The sequence below is a fragment of the Zonotrichia leucophrys genome, chromosome 4 (assembly GCF_028769735.1).
Source record: "Zonotrichia leucophrys gambelii isolate GWCS_2022_RI chromosome 4, RI_Zleu_2.0, whole genome shotgun sequence".
NCBI lineage: Eukaryota > Metazoa > Chordata > Aves > Passeriformes > Passerellidae > Zonotrichia > Zonotrichia leucophrys.
In genome coordinates, this window is record NC_088173.1 from 17,429,814 (window position 1) to 17,444,001 (window position 14,188).

Genomic DNA, 14,188 nt, shown 5'->3' on the forward strand with positions numbered 1-14,188 from the left:
CTCTCTGTCCTGCCACATGCTTTAACAAATATCACAGAGAATAAATATCCTACTTAACATAAAAGCATCTCTGACTTCAAGGCAAAGAGGAAAAATTAGAGAGACATAATTCAAAATATTTGATCATAGCAGCTTAAAGAAGACAGAAATACTAATTTTTACTTCTTTGATGACTGAATAAAGATTTCCACAAGATGGTGCTGTAGTCCTATTTTAAGACATAAATGGTTCTAACATTTAGAAGGAAACATTTCATTTCATTGTTAGAATAATGAACAGTGATTTGCAAGGCCTATTTTCAATTAAGGAGCAAAACACATTCCTACGATCCAATCTTTATAGGTTCTTTTATTTTTAAACAACTGAAAAATCACAGAAGTCACAAAAGTCTAAAAAATCCAGAATTAGTTAATATAACATCACAGATTGCCATAAACTCTTGTGTTTCTGTGTAAAATAAAGTCCATTTATATTCCATATGGTTATAGAAAAAAATCGTAATTATTTTTAAACCATAGATATCACTTTTTACAGCATGTTAAATAGCTGCTTTTGCCTTCATCTGCAAACTCTGCCCCCCAAATATTACGACTGGTCTGTAATATTAAACTCCAAAAATCTTTTAAACTGAAGTATTAAAACACAAAGGAGCCTCGATATGATAGGCTACCAGTTTACAAAAAGCAATAAACAATTAAATAAATCTAATCAAGCCTCACACATCTTTGGTTTGATCATATGTTTATGCAAGTCTTACATCTACTTATGTCTCTAAACAGAAATCTTAATATGGCTTCAAATAATGAAAATGTGTTTCTTTGTATACAGACTGGTCTCCATCTGTGCTGCTGGTCTTAAAATGTGTTGGGTAAGAGCACTAAAACACTCAACACATCTCTTGCAGTCAAAGTCTGTGGACTTACTTGCACATTTTTGTGTTTAGGATCAAACTGACCCCCACTTTGTCAGTGTTAATGGAAGCCATTAAGTGTTGGTGCTCTCCAGCTTAGCATGAAAACTTACATTTAAAAATAAAATTTAAAAAAAAACAGCAAAAAAGGTACATATTTGAAACTGTGTATGTAAGTTTTTTATTAAGACTTATTCAAGAGTACAGATGGTAGGATGGTATGTAAGAATGCCTCTTGGGTGTAATATGCAAGTTCCAGCTGGAATATTTCCAACAGGATGTAAACCACAGTCCTCAAGCCCACACACTTTAAAAAACATATTACTTAGCACACTGCTAACAAATGTCAACACAAGAATACACTGCTGTAATGACTTCAATTTACAAAAGTGCAAGGAGGGGGGAAGAAGCTATTTGAATAGTCTTTAAAATCAAAAATTGTGGTCGTGGGGAGGGAAATCAATACACAGATGCATGAGTAAAATATTTATTCAAAGCAATAAAAGCACTAGTGATCATTACAAATTTGATATATTAAAACTTTAACGCTGTACAAACATACAGATTATTTCTGGTATCCACAAGGCTGCAGAGACAAGGTCTGAAGACTTGTGCTTGCAGGTATTCCCAGAGGTGGGCTTGGTGTTTTGAACAATTTGAAGGTTTCTTCCATTCTGAAAATAAATTTTGTTTACATACACTTAATAAAATAGGGTACAAAAATAACTGACTTGCTTTTAACTTCCCAATTATCCAAAGTACTAATAAGCAGCATGACCCCATACATTTTCTCTCATCGCGTCCTTTTCCCCAACAATTCATTTCTGTCTTAAACGCCAACCATTTATCAATAAACCTCAAGTACACAAAACAGAAGTAACCCACACAATAAAATTAAAATTACAGAAAAGGCTAGAGTTTTTTATAGGCCACACACTTATAGAAATCTCTTGCTAGAGAAACATGAAAAGCAACACATTTCTCTTCAAGTATAATAAAAACATACCAAAAAATTTTATTCTAGATCTCAGAATAATTATCAAATACATCTTAAAACAGTTATTATAATGCTTAAGCTGAAATTAGTTTTACATTTCCCTAAATAATAAAAACCAGTTAAGATAATAGGTACTTTTCAGGAAGAAAAATTGCAAGTACCAGGGAATTTAAATCAGGAAATAAATAATATTCCTATTTCTTATTAACCAAATTCTAAACACTCTTTATTCCCTAGTTAATACTATTAAGAGTGCATTCTCTTGCTTTTTAGAAAGCAAAACAGTTACTCATCCCACAAATACAAAACTGTAAGTGGATTTATTATCCAGTAGAGCCATAAGGAAATGCCACACCTGATGTACAGACCTTTGAGGTTTGGAACACATATGTACATTCTCTGTGCGCCTTAGTCCAGTACAACTCCCTCCCGGGAAATAAATTCCTGCTGCCCTTTCCTATTACTTACATTTTACTTATCTTTTCCATTCTTTGTCTTATTGTCTCCTACAATTTAAAAGCAACATAGTTAGTGAACTCTTCAAAGCTTACATTCTTCAGATGGACTTTCAATTTAAATTCAGAGAAAATGTGACTTTAAGCAGTGCTTACATATGAAAAGTATTTTTATGAGACAGAACTAGTGGTAGTTTTGCACAGTTTCCTTGTTTTTCTATCAGTATATACAACTAAAACCAATGCTTACTTGTTCTCTTGACCTCAAAGGAAATCAACTGAGCATTCACCAGCTTTACTTACCTTTGAAATGTCTGTCAGATCATGAGAATTAATGGTCACGTCTTTGGGAGACTGGTCTGTGGATAACAGTGAACCGCATCCAGACGACTGAAGATGACTCCCTGGCATCTCCTCATTCCTCTCTGTATCTACAGAGAAATACTCAGTTTTATGTCACCTTTGCCTTCTTGCTCTCTTTTGCAAGGTCAGCTATCAAATAATGTGATTTACAGTAGGCAATAACAGAAGAGAATGCATTGTATAAAGAGTGGAAGGAAAAAGCTACTATGGGAGTCCAAAATGGGTTTCCCATTTTTTTAAACAAGTGCAATATGACACTATGTGTAATATATATAATATACAAAAAGAAAATTCTAAAGATTATTAAGAAGATTATTTTCTCCTAATTAGAATAAAATCAAAGCTTATGAACATCTGATTACATTGCCAAAACTTTAACAGTAATTTCATATAGTTTATTTTTATTGTAAACTACCTGCTCAAACATGTCCTTAATTTGTGCAAAGTAACCTGACTTATAAGTAGCAGAATTTTTGTCTCTTTTTTCTTTTTTTTTTTTTCATTTGGAAGTTGTGATAGTCTTTGTAATTTTAGATTACTATTGTCAGGGAAGAGAATTTAGTATCTTGAAAAAACACATGTTCCCATATCCATTTTTAGTAAAGTCACCATCTACACATCATACCTTTGGAACAAACATAGCTACACTATTTTGTATCTAAAATTCATAATAAACTGTTTTTAAATACCTAAAATTAAAAATTTTTTACTTGGTACAGCTGTGATTTCTGAAGAGTACTACAAGCAAAAAGAGCTGGAAAGGATCCCAAGTACTATACTCTCAGATAAAACAGTTAAGACTGTCCTAATAACTTTCATGCCTAAAATTTCCTGAATTTTAGAAAAGCAGAAACAACAAATTCAGAATTTGGGGAGTCTGAAAATTCTCTTTCAAAAAACCATCTGCCTGTTTACTTACTACAAAGTCCTCAAGTGTCAGTAACACACCACTAAACTTATCACAGGAAGTAAATATGTTGCAAGCTTTCTGAGTCCTGTAAAATGAAGGTCCCGTTTCTGAGACTCCATGATAAAAACAAGCCTTGACATAACCAAGAACTGCCTTCCTAATTTCCATGGAAACTGGATTACTGAGACTCCTTTTTAATTACAATTCGAAAGCCCAACACTGGACAAAAAAGCCTAATATCTGAGAATGGAAAATAGAATATCCTCCTTACCACTGGTGGCAGGAATAACAGCTGCCACAAGGGAAACAGGCCAAATCAAGGAAGAGAACAGAGGGAGCTAATAGAGCTAAAGGCCAAAGAGCTACCATTGAGGAAGACAGATGAATTACTCATGGCCTGAGCAGTGCTTTTAACTTCTTTCCCACTCAAATCTGCTTTGTTTACTTCTTGTAGGTTATCAAAATTAAACGGAAAGTTGGAAACGGAAGAAAAAGATTTTGACTTTCTCTTCAAAAAAAGGAAGTTTATCAAAAACGCCAGTTGGACAGCTGCTAACTGCTTCAGAGCATAGAAATATAGAAAACATTTAGTAGTGAGTTGAAAACCAACAAAGATTATGAATCATTATTTGTCTAAGCCCCATTAAAGAAGAAAACAGCAACCTAAAAGATATTGGTGGCAGCAAAAATAACTCCATTTGTGCTTGAGAACAGCGCATTTTTGGAACAGGATGATAACTGCTTTAAAGTCCAAATGACAGTATTGCTATTCACAGCTTTAGTAACAGAACCTTAATTTTCATCTTTGATATTTTTAGTAGCTATTTTAAACTATTACTTACCATGCTATAGCAACTAAATCATATTAAGAATAAGTTAGAAACATGAAATGACGAGGAGGTTAACTTCTTATTTGCAGGATGGGTTTAAATTCAGAGGTCACTAAATTGCAGTTACCTACTTAACTATTTTAGTCAAGGTCAGCAAGAAAGGTTTAGCATATTTACATTAATTAAAAGGAAAGTCATTAATACTCACCAAGGGAAACTGGAATGCTACTAGAAGTTCTTTTTTGATTTATATTGCTGAAGTCTTTAAGAAAGTCTCTCTGAAATACAAGTTTACTGTATTTTAGCCATACACCCTGTTTAAATCATCTTCTGACTGAACAAACCATATTTAAGTATCAGGTATGTGTGTATTTGCTTGCTACACCATGTTGGCACTGCACAAATATCTTCACAGGACTAAAAAAATTCAACATGTCCATAAATGCACTTCATTAAAAAATTATAGTCTATTTAACAGGTATTTTTTAAAACATCAATATTGCTGTTCATGATGAGGTCAAAACCAGGTCAAAATATAGTGCATAAAACTTACTTATGAGTAGAATGAACAATCAGAATGGTCCTGGCCTGTACTAATAATTTCATCTCAACATTGGTTGCCATTAGCTTAAAGTAAGTGTGCCTTCTTCTACTGCCTGTTGATACTCAAATAGAGAGTCCTCAGTCCTAAAAAAATAGCCTATAGACTAACTGAAATTAATTGCACCTAAATGCTTAGAACCCAGAAGGCTATTTTTAGCTGGTTTCTCAGGCTCCTAAATGAGAGAGGGCTCTTTCAAGAAACATTCTCAGCTTAACTTGATGTAACTTTAAAAGGCTGTTCATAAGCAAGGAAACAATAGTATTTTTGTGTTCAACTTTCTAATTTCAAAGTAAGAAAATAAAACATTCAAACAACATCTAGATTTTTTTTTACCAATGAGTAATCATTATGATTTGATACCTCAGCCTTTAAAATATGTCACTTTATATACTGGAGTAATTGCATCAGCTAACAGTTGAATACTACACCTAAAAAAATTAATGAAGGAGAAATAGTAGGTATTGTATGGGAAAATGCTGGGAAAAACTGTAATAATGTCCATCTCTTAAAAAACACAAAAATAAGATCTGCAGACACTACATCTGTTCAATTCCTTTCATTGAAATGGATTTGGTAGCTTTCAGACTTTCCCAGAACTTAAATGCACAGCTGCTGCTACTTTGGCAACAGTGAAAGACAGACCTTAGAGTGTTCCTGCTATGTTGGCTAGATGCCAAAAATTCCCTGTAAAGTGTAAGAGTAAGAGAGGAGTAATTCTGAATTGTTTCTGTATGTGTGAAGCACAACATGGATGCAATTTTATTAAACAAAAAAGCAGTAATTCTGTGGCCCAAAGGATTATTTCTTAGCAGTTTTCAAATGTTTATTGCAAAATAGTTGCTTTGATGACTATGTATACATACATATAGTCTTATATATTTGTATATAGAATGCCATACAGAAACTATAACTGAACTTGTTTCTGCAGGTGAATTCTTTCAGTAATATGCAGTACCTAAATATAATTATCACTGGAAACTTCTCAGTGATATTTTTGAGAGTATTTTCCAAGAACTATTCCAATCATATGAACAACTGCAATAAACATGTTAGTGAAGCAGTAATAAACCAAATTTCCAAAAACAAAACAACAAGTCCAGTCTGAAACATGAGCTTTCCCATGTGCTACAGTAATTTCTTGAAAAGAATACATTTGAAACAGGAGAAAAACTGTCTGTGGCTGCCAGAAAAAAAAAACCATTATCATTGGTGGTATTAGTTGGACACATGTCTACTGATCCATAAGACTCTGATTTCAGATGGTAAAATCACTACTAAGGACCTAATTTTTTTTTAAAGTGATTGAGAATATCTATCCTTACTAACTGAGCTACAGCTTTTAGAAATAACCTAATGACCAGTTTGAACACCTGTCTATTTCAAGACTTTGCATAACCACCACACTTGCAAGGCATACAGTAAAACATGTCTGGTATACAAGTACTAGCAACATTTTCAAATTAGTGGGGTCAGCAAAATGCACAGAGCTCTTGGATGTGAATAAATTCAACAGTTTTACAGCTGCAAAGAAAAATGCAACACCAATCAACTATTTTCCACAAGGATTTTCAACTTCTGGAAAGCATCTGACAGTGTCTGAAGGATACACGAGATACATTAGGGAAAATTTTTGGATCACATGATTAATTTCAAAGTGATGCTATGGTTCACTGCAACTCAAAATATTTACATGTGTACAGTGTACATATATCACAGTACATATTGTGCACACAAGGACCTTTCAACAGCATGAAAAATAACCCAGTCTTAATGCAATAAGAGGCTTTATTTGCTATGCCAAATGTAGCCACATCACAACTGCAGTGCTTTCACACATTCAAAAATGCAATGAACATCACGGACAAAAAATAGGAAGTGGGGTAAGAGAGTGAGAATAGGAGAAAAAATCCCAGTGATTAGACTAGAAATTTCAAGGACCCATAAATTACACATAGGACTAAAATAAGAAATAACTTTTTGATTAACCCTGTGTTTTCCACTGTGCATGCCATCCATTTTTGTCACTATCTGTTGTAGAGAATGAAGACTCCATGTTCAAAAACTTTCTTCTATAACTTTAGTAGTAAATAAAATGACACTGAATCATTACTAATGAGAATAGATGGTGAGCTTTGCTTCATAAAGTCTCAGAGAATAGAATTTAACAGTTAAGAAAAAAAACCCCATCAACTTCGTAAAGAGCACTTGCATTCAGATTGTACTTTTAAAACCAGTGACAAAAACACATCAGAAGGCAGGGAGGGCAGAAACAGACCAACAAGATTATGTTTGGGCGATTTTTGTTATAGAATTAAGAGAGAAATTAACACACCTTTCTGGATTGTAACAACAGTTCTGTTTCAAGAAGCAAAACTCGATTCAGTAAGTTATTCCAGTCCTTCTCATCTACGATCACCTTTCCTTGCAGTTTCTCTTCTAAAACTTGTAGCTTATCTTCCATCCAATCTAGCTTACGAAGCTTTTCTTGGAAATCTGCAAGCTGACTCTTTAAAAACTCAATTTGTGAATTTTCTTCTATGACCTGAAAATACCGATAAGAACATATCCTCTAATTTCAAAACAGAAACAATTCATCACTTGATGAAACAAATTCAGTGCAATCTTCAAGTTCAGTAACCACATCCTGCCACATTAGAAAATTATTTTTCTTCCAGAATTACCACAATATGCCTACTCAGGGAACACAGCTTCTAAAAGAAGCTGTTGACAGAACTATGTCTTGAAAGAGACAGTACAATTTAACTGATTTTTCCTTTTTCCAACTTTTTCAATACATTTATTAAGTATCCGCTGCATGCTCCTGAAGTATAGCTATAATGTAAAAACCATTATACCTTTAGACAAATCCTGTAATAGAAAGACATCTTAAAAGAGAAGTCCTTACTTGTTCACAGTTAACTTCCACAATATCATAATCTGGGCACAATTCTTCCTCAGTCCCTCCCTGTGCTGGAAGGGGTAGTGGACAAAGATCACCACTAACTTCATTTCCTGAGTGTCGTTCAACTAGAGGCTTCTTTTGAGTATGCTAAAAAATAAACAAACAAACAAACAAACAATTAACTGCTGGTGTTATTCATAACAATAATATTTCAATTCATTAGCCAAGTAGTGACACATAAGACCTATTATTTCAATACTTATTTAAATCTAACTATCTTATCCCAACTGGTTACAAAATACAGAAAGCAAGAGCAGGCAGTTTACTTTTTAAAAAATCATACAGACTTGAAGGAACTGTAAAACAAATATGCATGCACTTTGCCATATATACTGTGTACCTTGTTTCCTTTCCATAAACAGTAATGAAGACATAAATGTCCTCCTTTAATTTAAAGGTGGTTAGATTTCTAAGTGTGGACTGGAAAATATGTTATTACCTACAGCAAAATCCATATGTATAGACAGTTTCAACATCAAAACCATGGCTAAAACATTAAGAACAAAAAAGGTTTAACTAGGAAGATCAGAATTCTTCTTTTTTTTTTACAACTGTCAGCAAAATAGCCCTATGAGATATACATTCATTTCCTTTGAAGGCTTCCCTTAGAGGAAACAAAGAGAAATTTTGCAATTTCTTCAGGTGGGTTAAATCTTATGATATCACAAAATGAAACGCTTAATGATTAAGAATGTACAATTACTAGTTCTGTGCAGCATCTTAACATGTAGAGACTCCTCAATGTTTTAGTTAAGCTGAAACTCTCTTCTAGGGAATTCTTAAAACACACTTATCTATCCCATTCAGTGCCACTATTAAACAACTAGAAGAGACAGAGAAGCCATTCCAAATACTTTATTCACAAAGTTTTCCTTGATAAAAGCAGTATTTTCCTTATAAGCAGAAACAACCACCTATTAACATGCAATCATAGTCCTAGAAGTTTTTTAAAATTTTATTTTGTACCCTTTTAGCAGATAATATCAGGAAAGCTGCCTCCTTCACATGTCAAGAGTGGAATAACGTATAGACATTTTTACTTAACGCATAATCATTTTACCTTTGTAAAACCAAAGCCAAAAGGAATGCTACATTATGAAAACTTCCTGAACAGATTCAGATAAAACACCAAACAGTGTTTTGAAAGCTGTGTTTTAAACACATGCTAGGCCAAGCACACTTCATTCTTCGAACACCATACAGCTTCTTTGTGCCATTGTATCTTTTCCCATTGCTCTCCCTTACACTTGATATAATTCAAATATAGTACAAACAACAGCACTAGGTCATTACCAGCAAGACTTTGAGATCAACTACTAGGTAAGAGAGACAACACCCTCTGTATTTCAGCTATTATTTCAGCCAACCACACTCTGGAGAAAAACAAACAAACAAACACCAGCCCACATCAAAACTGGTTTGATTAAGCATTAAAATCAAAACAAAAGCAAACAATTTCAGCAAGAGCCTAACTTACTACAAAGGAGATAAAACATAAAAATTATTTTCATACCTGTTTGGGATTCAGAGCACTGCGACTTGGATCAGCAAGACCTTTACCACAATTTGACCATACTTCAGATTTAAGAGGTCTGATTTTTTTTTTCGTTTGGGATTTAACCTCCAAAGTGAACAGAAGAAAATAACAAGAGAAAATTTTCAGGATTCCACACCCCACTTTCTAACACCATCTCTGACTGACAGGAGTATTTCATGCTGCACACACACACAAACACATTTAAACCTCTGTAGTACAATAATGTCTAAAAAAAAAAAATTAAATAAGGCTCAAAGTTATAGAGAACACAGATCCAGAAGTAAATGCCATACTTTTATATTCATTCATACCTATGCTAGGTTGCATCAATAGATGGTTATAAATAGAAAAGACAACTTGCACCTGAGTTAAAAGTAAAACAAATACAAAAAAAATGTAGTTATGTCTTCAAAACTGAGAAATTAAGCATGCAGAAGTCCTAAAGACTTGTTAAAAACTCAAAGGAAACAAAATCCTGTGAAATATAAAGATTGGAAATTCCTTTCATTAAAGCAGAGACCGATACACCACACACACTGATAAAAAATAATGCCATTACAAGTATCGTTGATGAAAATAATCAGATTTGAGAAACAAACAGAAGAATTATTTTTGAATTGTTACAGAAATTCAACATGAAAAGATTTTGTTTTGCCTTTAAACTTATCTGAGAAGTTTATTAATTCACATGTTCACTGTATCAAGAAGTGTAAAAGAAAATATACCACTTACTGTAAAAATAACAATTAGATTTATCTTCATTCCAATTTTTTTATACTACAAAGTATTGCCAGCTTCATGTCTTGAATGAAAGCATTCAAGCATCTTACAATGAAACTTCACACTAACTTTCCATTATTTGGTCCATGAGCAATGCTGCATCTTCAAAGATAAGCTGAAGACCAGTTTATCTGCAGCATCAAACACATCAAAAGAAACTTATAAAAAAGGCAACCATTTGATCAGTACCTTACTAGAGTTACTCAGCTCCTTATGTTTCTTCACCACACAGTTGATAATGTCACAAACAATTTGCATTTTTCTTTCTGCAAAGCCAACTTGAAGAAACTGCTCTTTTGTTAAAATTGGTTTATACTGAAATTGATCCCGAAGAAACTGCAACAAAATAAGAGTTTACTTCACTTTCAAAATCACCTCACAATTTACCATAGAAATGGTATGCCCATATTCTTATTTTACTACAATCTTGTCTTTCATTCTGCACTTCAGCAGTTAAGCCTTTACTCATTTGATTATTTTTATATAAATCAATAAATACATAGCTGTTCCTTTTAACTAGGCCTTCAACATATCTCCTCTTTCATTCACACCACTCTTGTAAACTTCAACTCACAGTCTTAAGATTCAAGAAATAACCGACTATACAATTAATACTAAAAAAAATAAAACTAAGAGCTTTTAAAGTGAATTCACAATAAAATGTTACATTAACCTCAGCAAATACATCAGAAGGCTACATAAGGCTCCTAAAGAAGCCTTTCCTCTCAGATGGAAACCTCATCTGAATAAGTCACTTTTTCTTAATTCATCAATCCACCTTTCATAAAAACATGCTTTTATACATTTTAAGGATAGTTCAAAGTTACTTTCAATCAGTTAAGAATTTTATTCTGGTTTATAAAAGGTTAATATTCAACTTTATGTATTAAAATGGCATAGTGTTTCAAAATAACTGTATTTCTAAACTGTGCTTACAATTTTTTGAGTTCCTTGTGATTTTTTTGGCGGTTAAGATTTTTGCCAAGCTCACTTCTATAAATCTTTTTGTCCAATAAAAATTTCTGTGTTCTTCAAAACTAACAACTAACAATATTACTGTTTCTGCAAATGTCTCAAAACTGAGATTTGGCTACCACCACCCATTCTTATTTTCATTAAAATCTAAAAACTTGCACACAGTGACTTAATACCCATCTTAAATCCTAATAGGAACTAAAATTCCTGTTCATTTCCAAAAACTTTCACTTTCTAGTAAAGCTCATAGTAACTGTTTAATTTCTGTGAAGTTTATTTAGCAGAGAACATGAAGGGATACCTTATAAACAGCTTCAATAAAACGCAAGTCGCTCTTGGCTGTCAGTTCCACATCACACTTTACCAAAAGCTCTGCTATGCAAGTTGAAAAAGATGTAAAACAATAGCTGATGATAGGTAAAAATGCAGCTGGATCCCCTTTTACTAACCTATAAAGAGACAAAAGTATTTTACACAGCAGAAGGTAAAAAAAGTTTTTCATTACATGAATTCCAACATTTAACTTGAAAACAATAAATACATAGCAGGTTCTATCTAAATATCTTTCATTCTAAGGTTTCATTGCCTGGGCATCTCTCATTTGGCCATGTAAAATGCTCAAAAAAATGTTCTTGTGATCTACATATAATTTAAACATTGTCAAGTCTAAAGCCCACCAGCATTTCCAGCTCAACATTCAGACCACTTTTTTGTTTCTAATCTTTACAGGATGAAATTTCCTGAAGGAAGTTTTGGAAGCGCTTCTGAAGAAATCCGAAAGGCGACATTAACCAAAACAAAGACAAGAACAGCAGAAGAGGAGCACGACAGTAATACAGCCCAGGATTGTTCTAAGGATTGCTCAGAAGAGCAAAACTGTGTACTTTTATATCCCAGTTCACACAGACCACACCCCAAGTTCCCAGTTATGTTCTGCTTATCACTGGGTGCAATGCTAATCCTTATGCATATCTTGTTTACACATCTTGCTGCCATCATGTAATACATGATAAGTTTTCACACTGCCACTTACACTGTATAATCCACATCTCTTGGATAATTTAACAAGCGAAGTCCTTGTTCTATTTTTCTTAAACTTCCATTTAGGTCTCCTGTTGCCATTATTCCAAATGCTATTCTTCTTTCAGGTTATTAAATAAACATTAAAAAGTGCATCTGTTAAAAAAAAAATTATGTACACAAAAATTACAAAATGCAAATAATCACCTAAATTCAACTTTCTGCTAGAACCTAGGAGATAATTACCTGCCACTGTTTTCACTAAATTTCTTGTCTTGCTACAAAACAAGTATTTTGAAGCCTACCAATGCAAGCAGTGAAGAGGCACGGTCACACAGCCTATAAATGAAGCAATGGTCTCAAGAAACAGTTACATTTACTGTGGGCTGGGTTTGTTGTGGATGTTTTTCTTCTTGTGCTTCTGTGGTGTTTGATCAGCAATCTTCAAGAGTAAGCTCTTCCCATGTCTTCTGCCCTTGTTAAAAGGACTTTCTTCCTACTTAATCATCAGGTTTCTTTAATTTAATCATTAGGTTTTGGGTTATTAGTTGCACTAAACAGAAGTACACAATACTTACTTTTCAAAGTCAAATGGGAATAATTTAACCAATTATTTGGAAATTGAGGCAGCTATTCTTCCTGCATTATGTTACAACGTGATCCATTCTATGGTTTTGCAAATTTAAATAGCTATTAAGACAAATCTCAAAGAATATGACATAAAACCGAAGCTCTAATCTGCAATGCAAATACTCACAGAAGACACTCTGACAGGATTTTGTCTAATCATATATAGGCTGTTTCCCAAAAGCATCAAAAATCCTTTCTTTTTACACCAGATCTCTGGATGTAAAAACTGGTAACTACTGTCACTACAAAATAGCCTAAGAGCTCATAAAAGTAACAGTCAAGTCAGCAGCAAATCTTGGGAAGGTAAACCCTGTAAAATGAGATACATAGCTTTTGTCTGTGGAAATCTGTAGAATTTACAGAGCGCCGGCTATCAAGAATGAAATCGAGTATAACAAAGTTTCAAGTTACCATAATATAAAGCTTTGAGGAAGTGGCTCAAAGAACAACTGTCAAAAATGTGTATGATAGATATTCAAAGGATCAATGTAAAAACTAAACAAAAAGACGAAAACAAACAAAAACTAAAAAAACTACCCCATGCAAGTTACCAAGTATGATAACACTGTAAACGCTCTGAAATGCCTGACAACTAGGCTGTTGATTTCTTCCAACTGAATCTAGACTCTCCTGTAGCACAGGGGGGGGAGCTGGGGTAAATCACACCGTTACGCAGAGCTGCAGACACATCACCGACAAACACGGGACTTCGCCGCCGTGCCAGCTGCGACACCCTCGGCGCAGAGGCCACTCGCACACCAGCGAGCGGCACACGGCACCGCGCGTCCCCGGCTGGTTGCCCTGGGCACCAGCGGAAAAACAGCGGAAAAAACACTGTGTCCCAGACAGGACACGGCAAGGCGGGCCGCGGTCCCGGAACCAGCGCGCTGCGGCAAACTCGCCACACTGGGACCGGCTCTCCACCCGCCTTTCCTCGCTCCTACAAGAGCGGAGACCGGGCCCTCCCCAGAACTCGCCGTCTCCAAGGAGAGGGAGAGCCCCGCTGACGCTCACCCGCGCGGCGGGAGCCCCGCGGCCGCTCTCTGGCAGCGCTCCAGGCCCCGCGGCCGCTCCCTGGCTGCGCGGCGGAGCTCCGCCGTTCCCCGGCTGTGCGGCGGGCGCAGACCGAATCTGCCGCCGCCGAAGCCGACGGGCACTTCCGCTCGCCGCGCGTCCCTCCCCGCGGACGTCACTTCCAGCAACAACAGCGGACGT

General features: G+C 34.9%; 1 protein-coding gene across 2 annotated transcripts; it reads right to left on the reverse strand.

Moving 5' to 3' along the window:
• Window positions 1-323: 323 nt before the first annotated feature.
• On the reverse strand, window positions 324-14,172 carry CEP44 (centrosomal protein 44). Of its 2 annotated transcripts, none has more exons than XM_064710642.1 (11): window positions 13,988-14,172; window positions 12,357-12,499; window positions 11,625-11,772; window positions 10,538-10,684; window positions 9,545-9,652; window positions 7,975-8,118; window positions 7,402-7,611; window positions 4,674-4,743; window positions 2,666-2,793; window positions 2,376-2,413; window positions 324-1,584 (listed from the first exon to the last, which is right to left on the reverse strand). In XM_064710642.1, exons 2-11 carry the CDS (start codon window positions 12,443-12,445, stop codon window positions 1,476-1,478), a joined length of 1,191 nt encoding a protein of 396 aa, XP_064566712.1. In that variant the 5' UTR covers window positions 12,446-12,499; window positions 13,988-14,172; the 3' UTR covers window positions 324-1,475. The 2 variants fall into 2 exon arrangements, with proteins under 2 accessions (XP_064566712.1, XP_064566714.1); XM_064710644.1 differs by lacking the exon at window positions 13,988-14,172 and adding an exon at window positions 12,590-12,690.
• Window positions 14,173-14,188: the final 16 nt, after the last annotated feature.

Coding starts and splice junctions, on each gene's coding strand:
- CEP44 (XM_064710642.1), bottom strand. CDS start 12,445: ATGGCAACAGGAGACCTAAATGGAAGTTTAAGAAAAATAGAACAAGGA. Junction 11,773..12,356: donor AGAGATGTGGATTATACAGT/GTAAGTGGCAGT, acceptor GTCTCTTTATAG/GTTAGTAAAAGGGGATCCAG. Junction 9,653..10,537: donor AGCTGAGTAACTCTAGTAAG/GTACTGATCAAA, acceptor TTCACTTTGGAG/GTTAAATCCCAAACGAAAAA.